Source organism: Rousettus aegyptiacus, unplaced genomic scaffold (genome assembly GCF_014176215.1).
Source record: "Rousettus aegyptiacus isolate mRouAeg1 unplaced genomic scaffold, mRouAeg1.p scaffold_m13_p_11, whole genome shotgun sequence".
Taxonomy (NCBI): Eukaryota; Metazoa; Chordata; class Mammalia; order Chiroptera; family Pteropodidae; genus Rousettus; species Rousettus aegyptiacus.
In genome coordinates, this window is record NW_023416286.1 from 18331997 (window position 1) to 18354691 (window position 22695).

The window sequence follows — 22695 nt, forward strand, 5'->3', positions numbered from 1 at the left end:
CTTTTGGTTCTTCCCAGGCCTTGGTCTTGGGTCCATCTTCCTGGAGGCATATGATGACACCGTTTTGCACACTCCAGGCTTGAGTGATGGCCAACGGGCATCTCAAGACAGTTAGGGGGATATAAATAGAGCTATGGTGGTGAGAGGCTGGACTTGAACCTTGTGGGTCGGGGTATACACATATGTTAAGGTCTATTCCAGTGCAGGATGGAGCCAGGAGATGGAAGAGGAGAGAAAAAGCAGGCTAGGGGCTGGCTTCCAAATGTTTTTGCACCACCACATTCTGAAGCAAAAGTCTAAGAAGTCAAGAAGTTTAAATTTAAACCTAGACATGCAGGTTGTAAAGAAATTGTATTTGTCAATGTTGAAGATTAGACTATATTTTATTTAAGTTTGTAAGGTTGATTTATAACTTCTAAATACTTAAGATATGTGATCTGTTGACCTCCATCTGTAATTTTGCCCTCATATGTGAGGGCTCCCTGCTCTGAGCCTTGAGCTTTCTTCCCTTTCCTTGACACCCACCACACTTTTTGGTGAGAATTTGTTTTATTGTCTGTTTACTCTGATAGACACAAAGCAGTGTGGAGCAGAGACCAGGCTGTCTTGTTTACAAATATATCCTGGTGTTAGTTCAATGATTGACACGTAGTAAGTGCTCACTAAGTAGGTCTAAAACTTTAAGATGATGAAAGACTTACAAATTTGATGACAACAAGTGGGATGAAGAGAAATGGTAGAAGGAGTTAAAGTAACCTGAAAAGAGAATGCCTTGATAAATTACAATAGAGATTGAGCAACATTCTGAAAATTTTTCTTCCAATCAGTGAGATCAGTAAACACATAATTTCCATTGCCTTAAGAACCAAAGTTGAAGTAATCAATCTATTCATTCTAAGCTTTAGAGCTATAATGTGTATGCGTGAGTGCGTGCGTGCATGCGCGCGTGTGTGTGTGTGTTTGAATAAGTGGTTGGATTAGGATCAGATATTTCATAGTAAGGAATGGAATTCTTAAGTGACTGATTCACTGAAGTGCATTTAAAAAATGTGAACCAACATTAAAAATGAAAAAAGAAGCCAGCTTTTGGTTTTCTTTGAAAAATTGGACCTTTGGCAAGACTGGCCCATCCTGAAATGGCAACAGTGGTCTGAAACCTTTAAATGGGACTGTGTCTATCAATAGGCCATGCCCCACCACTCACAAAACAAATACCCCAGATAGCCTGGCCACCAGAGTCCTCTGAATTCATGACCCCTGGACTTCTGGCTTTTTAAGGCCCATTTGCTTTGAAAGAATGTCTCCTTTAATCTCTTTATAGTTATATTTCTACCAATCTTTGAATGGTCTCAGTGTCATTTGAACTGTTCTATAACATCACACACCTGCTTATATCTGCAATAGACTCCGAACTGAATTATTTCACATATAATCTGAGGACCTGCTCCAAAAACTCTCTATTAGTGTTTTGGATCCAAATTTCCCTTGATCATTCCTCCTAAAGAGTGATGCTCGGATGGAGAGTCTGCGGACCAGGGCTTGACTGCTTGCTTCCTTAAGGCTGAGATTATGTGTGGTGGTGAAACAAAAGGTGTGGGGGCACTGAAATGCAGGAACTGCCAGAGTGAAAGTTGCAGAACCAGGCTAAGGAAGGATGATGAAGAAAACGAGAGACTGCAAGAGGAAGTAGAGAAACTAAAGCACTAATTCGTCCAAGTATTTATTGAGTATTCACGACGTGCCAAGCACTGTTTTTACGCGAGGGATTCAGCAACAAAGCAGTCAACGTCTCCGCTCTCGTTGAGATTAATTCCCGTGCGGTAGGCCAGGTAATACACACATGAACACATATATCACATACGTACAAATGGACATGTCGGATGGAAACGTTATTTATAAAACCAAAGCAGAACAAGGGAGCAGCCATTGAAGGTGGATGCTATTTCGGGAGGCTCCAAAGAAGCACCGCCCCCTCAATCCCAATAGGGCGCGAGATGCCATCTGCAGGGAAGCTCCTCCCACTTCCCCGCCCAGAGGCGGTCTTGAGGCAGGAGCTTCGAGTCCGGGCTCTCCGAGCGCGGGACGCGGAGAACCGCGCGCTTAGGGTTCCCGGCCTTCTACTCGTTCTGTCGAGGCTAGAATTACCCCGCCAGAGCCTGGCATGCTGGGAACTGTAGTTTGCACCCGCAGCTCGGCGTCTGGGGTGGGGGGAGAAGGAAAAGCCGCTAAGCCTGGCTGTATTGGTGGCACATGACTTGCAACACCGAGAGGTTGTGGGGAGGCCTTACTCGGGGGAGGGGTCATCCCCAAAACACCCAGCACGTCCAGCCGGGCGAGCGTCTAGGCCCGGAGCCGCCCCGGGCACGTGACCCCGGCCAACCCGGGCGCGCGCGGGTCTTCAGCGCGGTTCCCGCCCCGCCCGGCACTCGGCCTGCGCCTCCCCCGGCGCTGCTGCCACCTCGCGCTTGGAGGCGTCACGGAACGTGCTCCCCTCTCCTCCACCCCCTCCCTCCCCTCCCGCTCTCCTCAGCCTCCCCCTCCCGCACCGAGACTCGCCGCCGCAGCCGCAGGAGTAGCCGCCGCTGGAGCCGCGCGCAGCCATGGCCGAGAACCCCGGCTTGGAGAACCATCGCATCAAGAGCTTTAAGAACAAGGGCCGCGATGTGGAAGTGAGTGCGCTTCCGCGGTCTGGGCCCGCCCGGCTCGCCCGCCCGGCCGCGCCGGCCCCGCGGCGGCGGGGAGGGGCGGGGGGCCGGCGCCGGGCTGGCTCTCGCCGGCTCGCGGTGGGTCGGAGTTGGCCGCCGCCTCCCGTCAGCGCGGCCCGGGGCTGGGCGGAGCGGGCGGCGGGACGCGGGCCGGCTCCAGCCACCCTCCGGAGCTCCCGGCGCGGGGACCGGGAAATGCCGGGGTTTTCGGCCCCGTCACGCGGGCGCGGCCTGCTGTCTGCGAGGAAGGGATGTGGAGCTGAGGCGGGGTCTGCGGGCTGGGGCCTCGCGGGCCCGGGATGCTGCGGCCGGAGTCCGTCGACCGCACCGCCGAGGGGGCGGCCGCGGCTCGCGCCCGTTGCCCGTGAAACCTCTCGCCGGCGCAGCCTCCTCGGTGCCTTTCACGCTGCCGCACATGGAGCCTCGGCTCTGCCGGTCCCCGCGCCTACCTCCTGCGAGCCGGGCCCAGGCGGGCGGTGGCGGCCCGCAGAGGGGGGTGGGGACCAGCCGGGTAACTGACTTGTTTGAGGGTGATGGGTGGGGGAGGGGAGGGTTCGCCTGGACCATTTTCCTGTATTCCACTGCTGTCCTTTTGACCAGTCGTGCTCTCTTCCAATCGTACTCCTGTTACTGCTGGCATTTGGAGCAAGCCGAAGGTGGACAATAGTTCACCATCTATTGTGTTGAGGCTTTGAAAGAGACGTTGTTCGCCCTCCGCTTCCAGGACCTGTTTTGTTAGCATTTCTCACTTGTAGTGGGAGTGTGCATAGGATGCTTTCTTTGACATGTTTTACTGAAATAAATCGGATACGTAGATTCATACGGTCTTGTATATATATACCTCTTGCTTCAAGCTGGTAGAATTTCCATGTGGTTGCAAAACTGTAAACATTAATATGGTCACTCAGTTCGTTGCTATACAGCATGTTGCCATTGTCTCATTAAGGTGACATTAGCAGGTACTATTTGCAAACTCGGCTTATTGAGGCAGCGCTAGATGTCTCTCTGCGGCTACTAAAAGCAATGTAATATAATGCACAAACTTCACTGGGACTCTGACCTACGGATTTGTTAGGGGGAAAGTGGTTTTAACCCCACAGTCTCCTGTTCTAATACTAGGTGACATGATTTGCAGTTTTGCAATTCTTGCTAAGGGGCCAGTGTGAATAAGAAATGTGCATTTTATCCTATGTTAAAGAGAGAAAGTGTTGGGGAAAATGTTTACCATTCAGCATTCTGTTTTGTAGAAAAACTAAAAACCCAGGCCATTTTTGATACCTACAAAATTACATACTAATTAGAAAAACACTTAAGGAAATACTGTGGAATTCTCATTTGAATGAGACAAGTCATCTCTCTCTCTCTCTCTTCCTCTCTCTCTCTCTCTCTCTCTCTCTCTCTGTCCTGACCATGGTTGAATTTCTTTTGTGAGAAATAGTTTTAAGCAAAAGTGAAATTTCAGAGTAGCAACTAGAAATTTTGAAACTGTCTCCTGTTATTAGTCCAGTAGATGGTAGGAGTTAATTTTGAACTTATTCTATCAGTAATTGTTTTTGAAGCTTACCCCTGTTTTAAAGCAAAACTTACGTAGTCTGAAAAATACCCATATTATTTGTATGAAACTAATAACATTATTTTCTTGGATATTGGTACAAGTTTTTGTGTTATTATTTGTCTCTATTGTGTTCTGGGAGCTCAGCGATACCTAGTAAGGACTCCTGCACATAGTAGGTACATAATATTTGCTGATGACCAGAATGTAACCAGTGACTTCCGGATGCATGGTTGCTAAGTCAGCCTGAAAATATTGGTTACACTTGCCAGCATACATAGGGTAACTAAGGCATGAAATAACAGGCATTCAATAGTAGTTCTATGTGGTAGACATTATACTAAGAGCTTCATGATACCTTATTTAATCCTTATAACAACTTCATGGGCTAGGTATAGTGTTATCTCCACTTTACAAGAGGAAAGTACTTTAGATGAGGAAACTCAAGCATGCTTGTGTAGCCTGCACAAGGATGCAAAGTGGGTATGAACATTCATTCACTAAGTGTTTATTAGGTGTCTGGCAATGTGAGGTCTTGAAGATACGAAAGGGAATAAAATTTAGTCTGTACCTCAAGGAGTTTACAGTTCAGTAGGAGTGATAGAACTAAACTGATAATTACAAAGCAATAATAATTCAACAAGTGTATTCCGAGAATGCATAAGAATAGTATGACTTGGAGCTGAATAGTCAAGGGAGATCTTCTGGTTAATCCCTAGTGGATGAATGGGAGTGAGTAGATCCTGAAGGATGAAAGGTTTGCCAGGAAAGGGGAGAGGGCAAGGAAGAGGCATCCCAGACCTGAGGGAGCAGTAATTGAAGAGTCCTGAGAGAATGTAGTAGGACTGCTGAGAGAGAAGGGAGTGCTAGAGATGTGACTCAAGGGTACAGTGGGGTCAGATCTGATCAAGTGACTTTATTGTAGATTTAGGTATAATTAAGACTAGACACCATATCTAATTTAATCTTATCCATTAGAAACTATATTACAATAGAAACTTATACAATGTAGCTCTTAACAAATGATTATTAGGCTGTTTCAAAATGGTCAGGTGCACTTTAATGACTATCCTTCATCCTACCTTTTAACATATGGGATAGACAAAAGGTAAAACGTTATATATTATACAACCATGTGGTACACAGATAAGTTGCTATGTGCAAGAATAAAATACACATTTTCTAAAGAAAATAAAGGTGTAGAGTTATGCCAGGGAATTATGAGTGGGGAGTGGGTTGAGAAAGAAATTTCATAGTCATTCAGTCAGGAATGGATTCATAGAAGAGAAGCCGGTGACTTTTATAGGAAGTTTGCACTAAATTTGAGCAAAGCACAAGAGAAATTAGCAAAAAAGATCCAGGTTTTTTAAAAAATAGATTAGGGAGTGAAGCGATGAGACTTCCAGATGGCCTGTGGTGGTTGGTCTGAGAACATGACTGTGGCAAAGAGTTGCTTGTAAACTTCTTGAGAGGGAGATCTGAAGGAATTTATTTCAGAGTAGAGTTAGAAGGTATAATATGATCAGAGCAATGGAAAAAGGTGACTGACAGTAATATCTAGAATTAATTCCGGAGGTATAGTTCTGTTATCCTGTATGCAGTGAGGAATATTCCAAAAAATTGAGACTGAGGATGGTCATGGTCATTAATGGAATGAGGATTTGTATCTTCTCCCCCTGCTTCCCCCTCCCCCTTCCTTTCTCTTCCCCTTCTGTGTAAAGCTCACAGAAGACAAAGGAGATAAAGGTTATCTTGAGGTTTACAGACAGAGGTAGGGGAGGGAGTGATTATCACTGATAGCAGTTTGGAGCTTAGGTCTGGGAAACGGATTTTGTAGCTAAAACTAGGAAACACTTAGTGAAAATAATTACTTTTATTTGGTCCGGAATACGTGTTTTAATACAAGACTTTTTCGTGTAAGGCATTGGTTCTTAGGTTTTTTCCTTTTTAAAAAATATTTAAAACTTTTCAAATATATTTATAGAAAAGTACACAAAACAGAAATGTTCCATTTAAACAAAAAGTGCAAAGTAATTGAAAACAGACTCATAAATACAGAGGACAAGTTTGGTGACTGCCAGAGGGAAGTGGGGTCGAGGGTGAGGAGTGGGAGAAAGGTATGAAGAGTTAAAGAAGTACAGATTAGTAGTTGAGAAATGGTCACAGGGATAGGGAGCACGGCATAGGGTATGTAGTCAGCAGTAATGTAATGGCTCGGTGTAGAGCCAGAGGGATGGAGAGTAATTGGGGGATCATTTCATACACTATATAAATGTCTAACCAATGTACTGTACACTTGAAACTAATAATAAAATGCTAAAATAATAAAAAAAAGAAATGTTCTGTTTAATAAATACTTTTAACTCAAACATTCAAGTAACTGCCGTCCAGGTTAGCTTTTCTTTTTCTTGCACCCATTTATCTCAAGGACAATAATAATAATTATTGTGTATCTGTTACTGTTATCAGTAACAATAACTAATAATAATTATTTTAAAAAATCTTAACATTTAATGAGTGTTTACAATATACCTGTACCAAGTGCTTTTTTTTTTATATGTGTTATTTATTTAGTCTTCACAACAATCCTGTGAAGTACGTACTATTATTATCCACATTTACTGAGGAGGAAACTTGAGGCCTACAATTCTTAAGTAACTAAATCGGAGGAGTGAGTGGCAGAGCCTAGACTTATAGTGAAGCTGCATGACACTGAAGCCAGAGCTCTTGCTCACTGTGCTGTATTGTCTCTCTGCTGAGTACACCTTACGGCTTGACCTGGATGAAGCATACCTGAAAATTAATTAATGGGGAAACTATTTAAGAAATCTCGACTGTATCACAGAAATTCCTATTTTGGTATTTTAAAATCTTGATAATAAAAATTTTTTGACATCCTATTTATCATTCAGTTTATTGCCTTTTTTTCCTTTTCATTCTTGCAAACTTTCTTATTAGTAAGGAGCCAGTTAATTGGTTTCAGTGAAAAATAGTCACCTATATTCTTGGGTTTAATGCTCGAACTTTATGTTTAGTCTTTGCAAATTCAGCTAGCTCTACCAACCTTGCTTCTCTCTTTCTGGAACATCTATTGGTAAGTGGTACTACCTAATTGTTTAAAATTAAAACTTTATCCTTGACTCCATTCTCTTCCCTTCCTTTGCTTTTCTACATTAGCCTTCGGGAGAGCCCTCCAGTCTTTACCTTTGTTACCAATCTTACCACCACTTCCCAAGTTTGGGCCCCTGTCATTTTCCCCTGTATAAGTGCGGTGCTGTAGCTGGGTCTCCGACCTCTGGTATCTGCCTTCCTCAGTGTGTATTGTGGCTTGATCTTTCAGATATCTTTTTGTATAACATTTCCTGGTGAGATCATTCCCATTGCCTTTGGGATAAAATTAAAAGTCCTTAGCATGCCACACATAATTCCACAAAAGGCCCTACTTTTTCTGCCTTACTTATCACTTTTCCTTATATCTCCTTTGTGCCAGCAATGATAAAGGACTTTAAATGGTAAAGTAACCAGTACGAATTCTTCTCCATGCCTCTGGATGTGCTATCCTCCTATATACCTTCTTTTGCTATCTGTTTAGTGGGGCTCACTCTGGCAAACTCAGTTCAAACTCCTTCTTATATCTCTGGAATAACAAGATTATAATTCTGCTGTGTCATGTCATTCTAGTTCAAAAAACTCTTCAGGAGTTCTCCATTGGGCCTTTCCTTATTGACTAATAATATACTTAGTACTGTCAGTTCCTTCTCTTTTCCTTCTCTGGAATCCTTTCCTAAGTAAAATTTCCTCTTGGGATAAATTGCTGTAATGTACAACAAATTCTATATGTGTATAACTGTTAAAGTATGTGGGCTCTGTCAAGCTCACTGAGGGTAGGGACCTTGGGCTCTGACTGGTCATTTAGTGACCAGTACGTAAAGTTTAATAAATACTCTTTGAGAAAAGAGACTAGATGATATACTTGACAACACTCTACATTTAGGAGTGAAATGTACAAAATTATTTTAAGATATTAATAATTTCTTTTGGTGTTGACAGGCATTGACAACTGTCGCCCAGTTCTTTGACAGTCTGTTTTGCTATAATGTATTTCTGTAACATGAACTAACTCATACTTGAATGGTAAAGAGGAATAATGTTAGTTAATCCATAATTCATGTTGGTTCATGTTTAATTCTCACCAGCATATTAACTGTTTAGCACTCTCAAGTAACAGCAGTTGAACACAAACACAGTTGGAGTACTGAAAGACAGTTGAACACAGCAAGTCCAGCAGTATGCACATTGCCCATTCACCCATATTCTGCCTCTTGGCTCCATTTAACCATATGTTCTGTCTTAATGGTGCTTATTATCTCAACTGTCTTGCTGTATTTTCCTCTCCCAGTTTTGCAGAACATGAAATGTTTGAGGAATCTATATGTCTTGTCATATAGCAGATACGCAATAATTATCTTTACTTGAATTTATTAACTAATCTTTCCTGGTCCTGCTAGTTCATTGATTACTCTTCTGTAGTTGGCTTTGCCAACTTTTTCCTATCCACTGAGTGTGGGTATGTCTTGGGATTCTATCTGTGACTCTGTATAGACTTTTTCTTGCCCTCATCAGCAGCTCTCTTAGTTTTAACCATCATTTCATTGGGGGGATGGGAGAGATTTAAATCTGTTTCAGTTGTTTACTGGAAAAATAATCACATGAGCATCACACCAGTTTGTTAAGCCCAAAGTGTTTAAAGCTGTGCTCTGCCTTTGTTTTTCTTTTTTTTTTCTGTTTATGGCATCATCATTTTCGCTGTGACCTGCACTTGAAACTTGAGATGCTTCTTGGACTCCTTCCTCACCTTCCACATTCAGTCAGATGCCAGTCATGTAGCTTAAATCTCTGTGCTGTCTCTGAATTTTGGCCTTGTCTCTCTATTCCACTGCCTCCAGCCTGCTTTTGACCTTTTTTCTTATTACTTGGCAGTTTAAAAGTTGCTTCCAAAATGGCATTCTGACTCCAATTTATGAGATTTTTTCAGTGAACCTGATACCTGGTTATTTCTCCAGGGTCAACCTTCCCCACCCCCCTTTAATCTCTAGCAACACTGAACTTCTTATATGCTTATACATAATCTGGAATCTCGCCCTCCCCTGCTTGCCAATGCTATTTCTATTTTCAGGGCTATCTTGCTGACTGGAATAGCCTTTCTGCTGCTTGTTGCCTGGCTAATTTCCTACCTCTCTTAAATACTCAACTCTGCAGTTAGCTCTTCTGAGAAATCTTGCTGAATTCTCAGGGTGAGTTAGGTACCCTTCTTTGTTCCTGGAAGAACTCTATGAATATATTTTCCTCATTGTAGTTATATTTTACTCCTACTAGTTTGTGAACTTTTTGAGGACAAAAACTATGTATCTCCATTGCTATTTATTACAGGGGCTGAATACATCCATACTGTGTACCACCAGCTCAATAGTTTTTCTAACGTGTATTTTTAAATGACACTTTTAATGTTTTAGTGCCTTTTCCTACTGTTTCTCAAATCAAGTCCAAACTTATTATAATAGGCAAAACACTGGGAGAATAAGACACATGCATAATGAAGTAATTTTTAAAAATTTTTTACTATAAAAATGTTCTAATAACAGAAAAACTAGAGATGGTAGTATATTAATTTCATATGCATATCACTTAGATTTAATAAGTAACAATTTGCTGTATTTGCATCATCTTTTGTTTATCTACATATATAATACATGGCATTTTACTCCTGAAGACTTCAGGCTACTTTTCTAAAAAATAAGAATGTGTTCTTGCATAAATAGTACATCACCCTGACACAATTTTTTTCCAAATAACATTTAATCCAGTCTACATTTAAATTTCCCTTGTTTCTTAATTTTTTTTTTTTTTTTTTTTACATTTGGTTTTTAGAAGCATGATTACACAAGATTAGGTCACATTTGGTTATATGTTTCTTAAATCTCCTTTAATCTAGAGCAGGCTCCTCCCACCATTTGTTTTTTATTGTGGTAAAATATATAACGTAAAATTTACCCTTTTAAGTGTACAGTTTTTTGGCATTAGGTACATTCACATTGCTGTGTAATCATCATCACTATCTACAGAACTTTTTCATCTTCCCCAACTGAAACTCTGTCTCTGTTAGAACAATAACTGCATTTTCCTTCTCCCCAGCCCCTAGAAACTTACTTCCACTTTCTGTGTTTATGAATTTAACTACTCTAGGAACCTCATATAAATATAATCATGTTATATTTGTCCTTTTGTGACCGACTTTTTTCACTTACCATAATGTCTTCAAGGTTCATCCACATCGTATCATGTGTCAAAATTTCCTTCCTTTTTATGGCTGACAGTATTCCTTTGTATATACGTACCACGTTTTGTTTACCCATTGATGGATACTTGGGTTGCTTCCACCTTTTGGCCGTATCATCATTTTTTAAATGCCATTAATATGTGGAAGAAATAAGGTCAATTTTCTTAGATTAAGTTGAACCACATGAAATTGCCCTTTTTGAGGTTGAAAACAGCCAAGTATCAGCTATCTCATATGCTTTGACCTAATAGAATGTCCTAATTACTGGATTTGTCTGTTTCTTTGTAGTGTCTTGTTCCTCCTATTTCTTACTACCCTCCAGATTTTCTACAAACTGGAGATTAGTTTCAAAGACTTGATTATCTTCAGTTTAAGCATTTTTTTATTTAAAAAAAACTTCCATTGGTGATGCTGTGTACTTCAGAATATCTCAGTAGTAATGCTAAGATTGATCAGAGGGTTCAGATGATAAAGAAGAGTTTAATGTCATGATGTCAGAGTTACTGAGTTTGGTGAAATATGATATAACATTCAAAGTGGGAAAAAAAAGGTAACTTGATTTCTTGGTATCTAGTAAAGGAGTTAGGAAATATATCTAGAAAATGTAACTTCAAAAGCAATGGCATTCTCTTTCCATGACTGATACCATTCCTAAGTCGACTTTTTGTTTTCTTAGCAGAAGGTTTAACTAATATTCTCATTTCTAAGTCTCTATTTCTTTACTTTGAAGGTAAAGCAGTATTAAAAATATAAAGAAAATGTAGCTATACTTTGTGGCAGTTTTGCTATTAAGAAAAAATTTGTCACAGCCTAGGATACCAACATTAGTAGTTAAGATATGGTAAAATAAATCATGACTATATTTACTTGGAATTACTTATTTTGAATGGTTGAGTATTCTGGGTTATAAATTTGGTATGTAAATTTGTTTACATACCAAATTTTATTTTGAAACGCTAGTGTTTCTGAAAATGTCCTATACATTTCTCTGCCCTCTTAAATAGAATATAATTTAGAAAATAACTTACTTTCTTACTTAAGAAGAGAATCGCCATTATGCATATGGATACTGGTTTTTGCTCTTAAGTGATGGTTTCAGGGTCTTAGGTTTCTCAGAATTTCATCCTTAATTTCTATGCTTGTGGAGTTTTTGCTCTTCATATTTTTTTTTTTTTTTTTTTTTGCCTATCCTTCCCTTGCTTTCAGTCTGACAGCTTTCTCTTTGATATTGTCAGCATGTTTACCTATAGTAACTCTCCTCTTCCCTTTTAATATGATGCTTCAGATATTCTAGTAACTTGAATAACAGATTTACTAAACACTTCTTTACCATTTGCTATGTGCCAGGCCGGCATTGTTAATGCCAACAATTATAAATAAGAATAATATTGTCCTCTTTCTAGGGAAGTTAATTTTAGTGGGAGAGACTGATACTGAAGCATATACTTAGGATATAGCATAAGACCTGTGATGCAGGTACGTAATTTGCAAAGTACTTTGAGAGCTTAGAGAAAGGGAGTGACTATACCTGGGGAGATTGAGTAAGGTTACACAGATCACACTTGAACTAGGTCTTGAAGGATGAGTAGGAGTTTGCCAAAACAAAAAGTAAATATGAATAACTGAATATGTCATGGAGTCTTAAAGGCATGGCTTGTTCAAGCAACAGTCGATATGGTGACATCACATCCATTCTTCTTTTTGGAAACAGCATTCTGATTTGGCCTTTGGAAGATGTTCTGCCATTGTGTATCTCTTGGTAGGGTTTTTAATCTTAGTTCTCCTGCCTCTGGTTAGTTAAGGTGTCTTACCCTTTGTGGATAATACAAATTAGGCCAATCAAATGTTGTCCCTGCCATTTTAATTTTGAGTGAGCTGATACTGGGACTTAAATAATTCATTCTGGCAGAAGTACTGTGAAGAAGTCTTCCATTCATCCCTGACACCTAGATTTGTGGAGTTGCTTGCTTTCATCCTGAGTTTTTCATATATCAGATTCTTCAGCTTTTCCTTTGGTTCTATGGAATTGCTCTATAGTCTTCCAGTAAATTCTCCTGCCCTCCTCCCCTCTTTGTTTATTAAATTAATTCAAGTCTGTTTTTATGGTTTGCAACATGACTTTAAGGTGATTGACTTGTTCTGGTTTTCCCAGGACTGAAGGAGTTCTCAGGACATAGGACTTGCAGTGTTCAAACCAGGAAAGTCCTAGGCAAATCTTAACAAGTTGGTCACTCTAATGGAAACAGTTTGAGAGTAAAGATAATGAATTTTGGGAACCTGATGTTGTTCAGATGGATAGATCCAGGGTGCATTTGAAAATAATGTGTGCAGAACTACTTTGCACTCAGCAGTTATTTGAATTCTGAACTAAGCGTGAGGGTAAAACAGTGAAAATATTGTTAACCAATTAATTGTTGAGCATTCAGAATGTACAAGGCACTCTGCTTATAAGAATAATCTTAAATAATCCTCACAAAATTGCCATTACACAGATGAAGAAAATGAGTTAAGTAATTTGCTTATTAAGAACATACAACTAGGAAGAGGCAGAACTGGCATTCAGTCTTAGATTTCCTACCTTAAAACCCAATACCCTTAAAAACCATTCTCCTACTCTGCATCCAAGGACCCTGCTTAAGGATTTGTTGTACAGAAATGATGTGAAAGCAAATACTATACTGGAAGTATGTAGAGAGTACGTTGGGAAAGACCCAGCGTGAGTCAGTCAGGGAATGCTTCGTGGAAATTATTGTGCTTAGGCTGAAACTAGAAAAATGTCTAGGTATTTCTTTGGTAGTAATTCTTGGGTGGGCCTGGAAGTAGGAAACAGCATGATCTGTTTAGGGAACTAATTTAGTATCTCTCATAGGTGGAGTGATTGGAAAGTTGGATGGGATTGGCAGGGGTCAGATTGTAAAAACCTCTCCCGTTGGGGAGATTTTAAATGGGGAAGTGGGTTTTATGCATTTAGAACTATGGCTTCGGTTGTAGGAGAAGGATTGATGAGGGTGAGAAGAGAGTTTGAGAACAACAGTTAGATAGTACTTGGGGAGGGAGGGTGGGTCTCAGAAATGGATGGTCTGGCTAATAGTATTGGTGTTAGGGTCCAAAGGCAGGAAAAGTTATTAGGACCATTTGTTTGGCATATTTTACAGAGGCTAGAAGACTTTTTCAAGAAAGGGCCATATTTTTAAAAGCCTAAATATTTTAGGCTTTGAGGGCCATACTGTTTATGTCACAATTACTCACCTGCTGTGAACATGAAAGCAGCCATAGACAATATGCAAACAAATGGTTATGACTGTTGCAATAAAGCCTTATTTACAAAATGAGGTGGAGGGCTAGATTTGGCTTATAGGCTGGATTTGGCTCACAGTCCATAGTTTGCTTCCCCCTGTTCTAGGATGACGTGGGCAGTAGTGAATGAAGATTTGGAAAATAGTTCAAGCAATGATTAGAGTGCTTAAGATGATAATACAGGAATAAGAAGGAAAGAGGACTGGGGAAGAAAGAACTGCAGGAACCATATCGTTTTTAGGGAATGAGCTATTAGGAAGCGTACAGCAAAGTGGTGTATCAGAATTTAGGGCAGGAGAATTTCCTGAGGGAGGGGCAGTAGTTGCAATATCAAATGCTGCAGAGAGGAAAGGTATGATCAGGACCTGAAATAAGCTGTTCCTTTTATTTGGCACTGGGGGTCCAGAGAGAAGTAGAAAGCCCAGAGAGTGGTGGAAGCTGGAAGCTAGATTATGATGGGGCAAGGGATGAGTTGGAGTTTAAGTGGTAGAACCAGTCTGTGGAAACTCAATTTGTAAGTTGGTAGTCATAGGAAGAAAGGACCACAGTTTAGCTTGAGGAGGAAGTAGGTTTAAGAGAGCTTTTTGTTGTTTCTTATTAGAAGTGTGAGGTTAACTACTGGTTATAGGCTAAATTGAAGAAACCTGAGCAAAAGAGACTTAAGGACCTGGCTAGAAAAAAAGTAAGTGATTGAGCCTAGGTTAAGTGAGGAGGTGGGTGTTAGGGAGGTGAAGAGATATGTTGTGGGTTAGATTTTGAAGGAGCTTCAGGTGGAAAGGATTTGGAGAAGTACAGATAGAGGTCAGGATGGGCTGCAGTAAGACAGGTAAACTGGAATAGATTATGTTTAATTATCTATTCACATATTATACTTCCAGTTTTTTTTTCTTTAAAAGTTAAATGTATTTGAAAGCGGAAGAGAAGATGAAAATATAAATCATGATTCTAAATAAGGTAATTTCAGTATTCAGATATATTTATAAGTTTTAGGGAGAAAGTTTATAAACTGGTAATTTCCAGTTAAGACTGTCATACTATTTAATGATAAAATGCAAATTTACTTCTATATGAGATTAAGGTCTTATTGACTTAAATCCTTTTGTAGGAGTGACAATAATTTTAAACACTTCCTTACTCCTCTTGCAGAATTTAAAGTTACCGTCAGACTGTGGCTCTTAGCACTGTAGCAATAGTATGGTTTTCTGTTATGCTTTGAGTTCTGCGGATGTGTTTTTGCTTGGAATAAAGGATTGAATGTTAGAGTTCTATAATGGCTGGATATTTGTCATTGCATTCTAAATTTTGTGAATGTGGGGTTAACAAACATTTTTGTGTACCCTTTTGAGCTTTTGAAACTTTGGCAAAGTGGGATATTTGAGAGACTTGGAGCTAAAGTAATCCAGTTCTGGAATACAGAGGGAAAAATTACAGAATATAGACCATGGTTATGATCTCTGCCTTCAAGGGGCATTTAATCTAGTGGGGCTTGCTTTTTTTCTTTTGTCTTTTTGTTTTGTTTTGTTTGTTTTTACAGATATTGCTAATGATTTTAAAATTGATAGGGACTTGCAGGGGATCCCCAAATAACCAAAACAATCTTGAAAAAGAACAACAAAGTCAAAGAACTCGTGCTTAGTGATTTTAAAACTTACTACAAACTTAAGAGTAATCAGACTGTGCGGTACTGGCATAAGAATAGACATATAGACCAATGGAATAGACTTGAGAATCCAGAAATAAATTCTCACATTTACAATTGATTTTTCTGAGGGTCAATTGATTTTCAGTTAAGGTGCCAAAACAATGTAACAGGTAAAGAACAGTCTTTCCAATAAATGGTGTTGGGCCAACTCGATATCTGCATGTACCTCATACTGTATACAAAAAGTTGATCAAAGACTTGAATGTAAGTACTAAAACTATAAAAGACTCAGAAGAAAACATAGGTATAGAGCATCATTACCTCAGATTAGTCAGTGTTTTCTTAGTATGACACTAAAAGCACAAATGACAAAAGATGATCTCTAAATTGGACTTCATCAGAATTAAAAACTTTGATTTTCAAATGAGATCATCAGGAAAGTAAAGAGGCAAACCACAGATGGGAAAAATATTTGCAAATCATATATCTGGTAAGGGATTTGTATCTAGAATATATAAAGAACTCCTATAACTCAATAGTAAAAAGTCAAGATTCAGTTTTAAAATGGACCAAGGACTTAACAGAGAGTTTTCTAAAGAAATTATGCAAATGGCCATTACGTACATGAAAAGATCCTCACCATTATTGGTCATTAGGGAAGTGCAGATCAAAAACACAATGAGGTATCACTTCATATGCACTCGAGTGGCTAAAACAAACATAATAACAAGCCTTGAGAAGGGTACGTAGAAATTGGAACCCTCATACATCTCTGGTAGGATTATAAAACAATGCAGCCACTTCGGAAAAGGGTTTGACAGTTCTTCCAAATGTAAGAGTTGCCATATGACCCAGCAGTTTTTTTTTTTATTTTTATATATTTTTTTTTATGGTGACATTGGTTAATGAAAACCAGTAAGTTTCAAGTGTACAATTCAACAGTAAGGCGTATATATATATATTCACCACTCATAGTTAAGATTTCTTTCTGTCACCACATATTTGACCCCCTTTATCCCGGCTACCTTCCCCCTCCCCTCTGGTAACCACTAGTCTATTGTCCATGTCCATGAGTCTGTTTGTCCTGTTTGCTTGTTGCTTTTAGGTTTATATCCCACATATAAGTGATATCATGTGGTTTTCAACTTTGTCTGGCTTATTTTGCTTAGCATGATTATCTTGGTGACCTAGCAGTTTTATTCCTAGGTATATATCCAAGAGATATGAAAACATTATGTACACACATGTTCATAGTAGCATTATTCATAATAGCCAAAAAGTGGAAACAACCCAGTGTCCATCAGTTGTTGAATGAATGGATAAATTAAATGTGGTATATTTATACAGTGGAATACAGTTGACTCTTGAACAACGTGGAAGTTAGGGGTGCCGACACCCCCATGCAGTCAATAATCTGTATAACTTTTGACTCCCCAGAAACTTTATTCATCCTCTGTATCTGTAGAGGATTGATTCCAGGATGCCATTCCCACACCTACACCCCCTGGTGGATACCAAAATTTGAGGATTCTCAAGTCCCTTATATAAAATGGTGTAAATCTAGGCATACAGAGGGAATACTTATTGAGAAAAAACTCCACATACAAGTGGACACATGCAGTTTAAACCCTTGTTGTTCAAGTGCCAGGTGTAGTATTCAGGTCAAAAAGAAGTGAAGTACTGATAAATGCTACAACATGGATGAAACCCAAAAACATAATTCTAAGAGCTCCCAAGCAAAAATAAGCCTCATATTATTATTCCATTTATATGAAATGTCCAGGCAGTCAAATCCATAGATATAAAAAGTAGATTAGTGATTGCCAGGGGATGTGGAGTAGACGTATGGAGGATGAATCATAAAGGGTATGTGGTTTCTTTTTGTGGCGATGAAAAAGTTCTAAAATTAGATGATGGTACTGGTTGCACAACTCTGAATGTACTAAAACCCACTGAATTTACACTTTAAAGGAGCGAATTTTAAGGCATTTGAATTTTATCTGAATAAAACTTATTGAAAGGAAAAGGTAAATTATACTTAATATTAGTACAAATTACCTAATGAAGGCATTTCACAATGGAAAACTGTATATAATAATAATAACATAGAGTTCTAGTAATGATGCAGTACCATAGAATTACTTAACAATGATAAGATCTGGACAAAACATTAAATTTTTCATTTAAAGGCACTGGAGAGTGATCAAAAGCCAACGGAAACTGGAGGGGAGCCTATTAGACTGTCTGATAAAATTCGTGAGTTGATGGGTTATTGTCTGAGGTCATTCCGTAATCTTCCCACTTATTATTGGCTTGCCATATCAGACTACAGAGTTCTAGCCTGACAGAGTAGCCAGAAACTTAGGAAAGAAATCCTGGAAGACTCTAAGCTGTAAAGGGAGCGAGCCTTAAAATTTGCATGTAAAATCGGCCCAAATGTTTAGCAATCTGCTATACTATGCATGAACTTGTGTGTGTGTGTGTGTGTTTAAAATTCCTGTAAATTTTTTAAAGGAATCTCATTGCAGAATCATTTATCAAGTGAAAAAAATCTCATGTCCCTCCTCAATTTTTAAAAATTTTAGTTGATATCTAGGACTATGGATGCAATGAGATTTTCTGTCTGCAGTGGAATGGAAACATTTTTGGGGGAGTCAAAACAGGTTTTAATTTTTTGATATTAGGTTTACTCTTAAATTTCCCAACCACCTGCTATATTTTTTGAACTGTAGCTAACAGACCAGTGGGACTTAAGGGAAGGAGCTTTGAATTGTCCTATTCATTCTTAATTTCCCATACTAGACAAGACTGTTTAGATCAAAATAATGCTTGTCTTCCAGAGGTGAATGCATTTAAATAGCAAATTTAATATAACTTAATGTTCTGATATTTAGAATCTAAGTTGTTGTAGTTGTTTTTGAAAGAGCAATGTTAGTAAGTTTCAAGTTCGTAAACTGTATCTTTGTGGAAAACATCACTTAAGAAATGTCATCTCTTATGGGAAATTGCTTTAACACTCTCAGGCAGAACTCGGTGCTTCTAATGATCCCACACAATGTAACCCGTATTTAAAGGCTAGAAAGATTAAAGAATAAACTAGATAGCCAGCACTGCTCTAAGTTGGAATATGTCTTTCAGTTGGATAAAATCTAGAATTCATGGTTCCTGTGCAGCTGTGGAGGGAGCCCATTTTGCTCTACATTTAGCCTAGAAGTTGTTCTCTTAATAGACAAGCAAGTGTCTATTAATGGCCTTCCATCATAAAAACTCAGTAGGCAGGAGAACTGATGGAATTTAAGATTGAAAATGCAGTTACAATCTGTAGAAAAGGAAAATGAACATTGATGACTACCTGCTTTTTGATACAAGCTGTGCTAGGTGCTTTTGTTAAGGTTTATCTGGTTTAATTTTCAGATACTTTTTGAGGTAGTTTAATATCCCATTTTTAAATAGAGCTATTATCTATAGATAGGGCAAAAACAATAGGTGAAATGAGATTGATGAGCTCAGTATTGAATATATTAAGGAACTTGTGGGGTTTTCTGGGAGAATAATTCAGGAGACACTTCAACTCCAAAGAGAGATCTGGGCTTTAAGTTTTAAGCTACTTAAATTCCCAGTGTTGTTGGGCTTACAGAATGTACCAAAATCTGTTTATTTACAAATACAGCAGTTTATTTAAATGACGCCAGCTAAAGGGAGCTACAGTTGAAGGGATGATTCAAATCTGATATCTGTCCACTCTGGCTGCCTTTCCTTTTCAGAAACTGAACTTCCATAGATATTCCATCCCTGCCCGCATCACACATTTTATTCATTTTTTTGTAGGTAGCAGCTTAAAAATTTTTTTTAGTTGTGCACATCAACTGTCATCAGCTGGTGTGGATAATTTCTCTAATTCCATTTTAACTAATTTGATATTTTGTTGGGGGCTTATTCTTGAATGAAGTCTTCATGTGCAGTACTGGTATAAGAATGTTATTGAACTCAAGGGTTTCACTGCTTGGGGTGTTCTGTTCAAGAGCTAGATGTGATAGCATTAGGTAGTTTCATTTACTAGCAATAAGTAAAGGAGACAGAGGACTCACATCCAAAGCTCTGTCCCCCCAAGGGGAGGCTTAGCCATTACTTATAGACACTTTTAGCAACACTTATCTATTGGGTTCTTTCAAGCTCATCCTGTTTATAGTTGCTTCTACAAAAACTGTGCTACGTTTTAACGTTTAGCAAAAAGAGCATTTAGTAAGAACCACCTAGATCATGAGACTCTTGTCCTAGCTAACATTTTCCCCAAGATATTTCACTCCTCATTCTTGAGGGAATGGGGACAAGGGTCATACTTTTGTAACTGCTTCTTCCTGAATATGAGCAGAGTACCTCTTTAAGTTAGAGGAGTGAAATTTTCTGGCTTCCTGACTTGTGAAAATCTTGGGTCCCCTAGGTTCTGGGATTCCTGAGAACAGGAGCTATTGGGCATCACATATCTTGTCTTTGGAAGAGAAGCTTGAGGTCAGCCAGGTTCACAGGAGTACTGTGGATCTGATTCTTTGTTCTTACTGGATAGTAGAGCTGGCTTCACTCGAGAGTGATGTGTCCAGAAAGCTCTATCTTGTAACACCAAACGAGGACCTGTCCATAAATATATCCAGATTGCTGAATCATACGGGTGTGGAATAGCCTATTCTATAAGTGGGTCCAGGCATCCTAAAATTTGGGAGGAGCCCAAAAAGGGCTCCTACTATTTATAAGTGAAAAAGACTTAATTTAAGTGTTCCTTTAGGTGCTGCCCTGTTCTAGATCAGGGCAATTGGTAGTAATTTAAGCCAGGACTCATGGGTTTCCTGGCACAGTGTGGCCAGGGTCTTTTTGAGCAGAGGTTCTAGGTGGAAGAGCTCCTGCTTCAATTGTGTTGAATAAGGGTATCACTGCCTACTTTGACCTCCTAATTCCACTGGCTATAAAGCTACTACCATCGATAAACCACATTTTTTCAGTTTGCTAATGGCTTGCTTTTCCTGGGAGATTGGCTAACAAGTTATAGGGGTTAGAACTACCTTACTGCTTCATTCATGGCTGTAAAGTCTTGTACAAATCTATATTCTCCTGTCTCTGATTTCTTAACAGGAAGGATGGGAATGTGACAGGGTGACTGACAAGGCGGAATGAGTCCCTGTTTGAGAAGTACTTTTAGAATGGGGCCATCCCCATTTTCGCCTTAGGTGTCAAGGGGTTTTGTTTAACCCTGGGCCACTGGTCTGCTTGTTTGAGTGCTACTTTAACAGGATTGCCTTCTGACTTTTCCTTGTGCCCAAACAGCTGGGTTAACCTGGTCGAGAATCCCTGGTCTTTGGGGACCTGATGGAGTAGAGCCATGACATCTATTCGTTTGTAATATTACATTACCATTGTGAGAGGGGGCCCGTCTGAGTAGTAAGAACACAGTAAGTGGCTCCAGTATCAGTAGAAATTCAGTTTTCTCCTCTTCTATATTTAGAGTAACTCAGGGCTTCTCATGGGAGATTGAAATGTTATCTTTTGGAGACGAAGGGGAGCCCCCTGGCCCCATCAGCCCATCATCTTCCATCTGAGGTAACTGCAAAGAATTAAGAGCTTCTCCTCCCTTTTCTTCTCTGAGGACGGTCAGGACACTGTCTCTTCCATTGTCTCTCTTGTTTGCAGTATGCACATTGGTTAGGCTCCAGCTTCGCTGGGTGCCTTTGCCTGGTCCCACAGTGGGGGTCAGGGTTATTCACCCACGGTAGTCTTCTTCCCCTCATCTTCAGATTACCCAAAGTTTGGAGCGCGACACCCAGAAAAGCAGCTTTCTTTTTCTTCTTTCCTTCTCCTTTTTTTTTCTTCTGCCACATCCCTGTTGTTAAAAACAATAAAGACCACCTCTGCCAACTGGGAAGTGGGGTTGGTAGGCCCCAGCCGCTGTCTTTCGTAACTTTCCATGCATAACCTGAGCATCTGGGATCTGAAGCAGGTATTCAGGGTAGTTTCACTCCCTGGGCCCTCAGGGTCTGCTGTGGCTTATTGCTTGAAGCATTCTTTCTGTATTTCTGGACACATACAGGTGTTCCACCATGGCTTGGAAAACAGCCTTGATTACCAGGGTGTCTTTTTTCTTAAAACAGGGTTTCTTCAACTTGTTGCCCATCAGAATTTTTTGGAGAACATTGTAAAAAATAGATTTGTAGCTGTCACTGTCAGTAGGCCTGGCATGGGGTCCAGGAATCTGTGATTCTAAAAAAGCTTTCTAGTTTATTCTGATGCGTGACCAAGAGTGGAAACCACTTCTTTCAGCCGTGCCCGCGCTTTTTTTTAAAACAAGATCTCTGAAGGAGTGTATCACTTCATACCCCCAAACCATGGATTCTTTGCTTTCTATGTCAATTTTTATTTGGCCTCGGTTACCACACCTTTGGTAAAATTTAAATTTTCCCTTTTATCCTTCCAAGGAAGGGAAGCAGTGGGAGTCTTGTATACGAATGAATAGTAACTTTTTCTAAAAACTATGGGTATTTTGGGAACGTCATGCATTTAAACAGCCTACAGAACCTGCTTCATTTTTGGCTCATAGGTTAAGCTGGTACTATTTCCCATATAACCACAAGTATATCTGTACACCATTAGCCACATAGACTGGCCTCTCAGTCCCACAGCCAAACTTTCCTGTTCATTCTTACTTGTCCCAGTTCACCTCCAGTGGGAGCCATGGGCCTCCTCAGTGAAAGTGGTACGGCCTGTCTGGTGGGAACCTTGTTGTTCAGGAAACTGCTTAGGTGCTATTCCCATTTCCCATCATGAATACCACCCTGGCTGTGGGTGCTCCATAAAGTGCATTCATTGGGTGGAAGCAGGGCAGGGATTGCTGGGGAGAAGCTTACAAGCGATGAGTAAATGCGATTCTAAATGATCTTATGGGAAATGGTGAAACCTGAAGAAGTAAAGATTTGTCACGGAACTCAAGGGGGTTGCTGTTTGCATCAGAGGTGTTCTTCAGGAACTATATATTAAGTAGCTTCATTTCCTTGCAGCAAATGAAAGAGACAGGAGATTCACATCCAGAGTTCTGTCTCCCCAAGGGAAAGCTTAGCCATTACTTATATATACTATTTGGTTAATTATATGTTGATTTCTTCTTTGCAGTTGGCTGTAC

At 39.8% G+C, this 22695-nt stretch overlaps 1 protein-coding gene across 1 annotated transcript in view; it reads left to right on the plus strand.

The window, feature by feature from the left end:
• Positions 1 to 2197: 2197 nt before the first annotated feature.
• The window catches only part of KPNA3 (karyopherin subunit alpha 3), an 85562-nt gene continuing 65064 nt past the window's right edge, over positions 2198 to 22695 (plus strand). Inside the window, exon 1 of the mRNA XM_036228554.1 lies at positions 2198 to 2669. Within this exon, the coding sequence (XP_036084447.1) occupies positions 2601 to 2669 (69 nt within the window). The 5' untranslated portion in view covers positions 2198 to 2600. The remainder of the gene's footprint in view (positions 2670 to 22695) is intronic.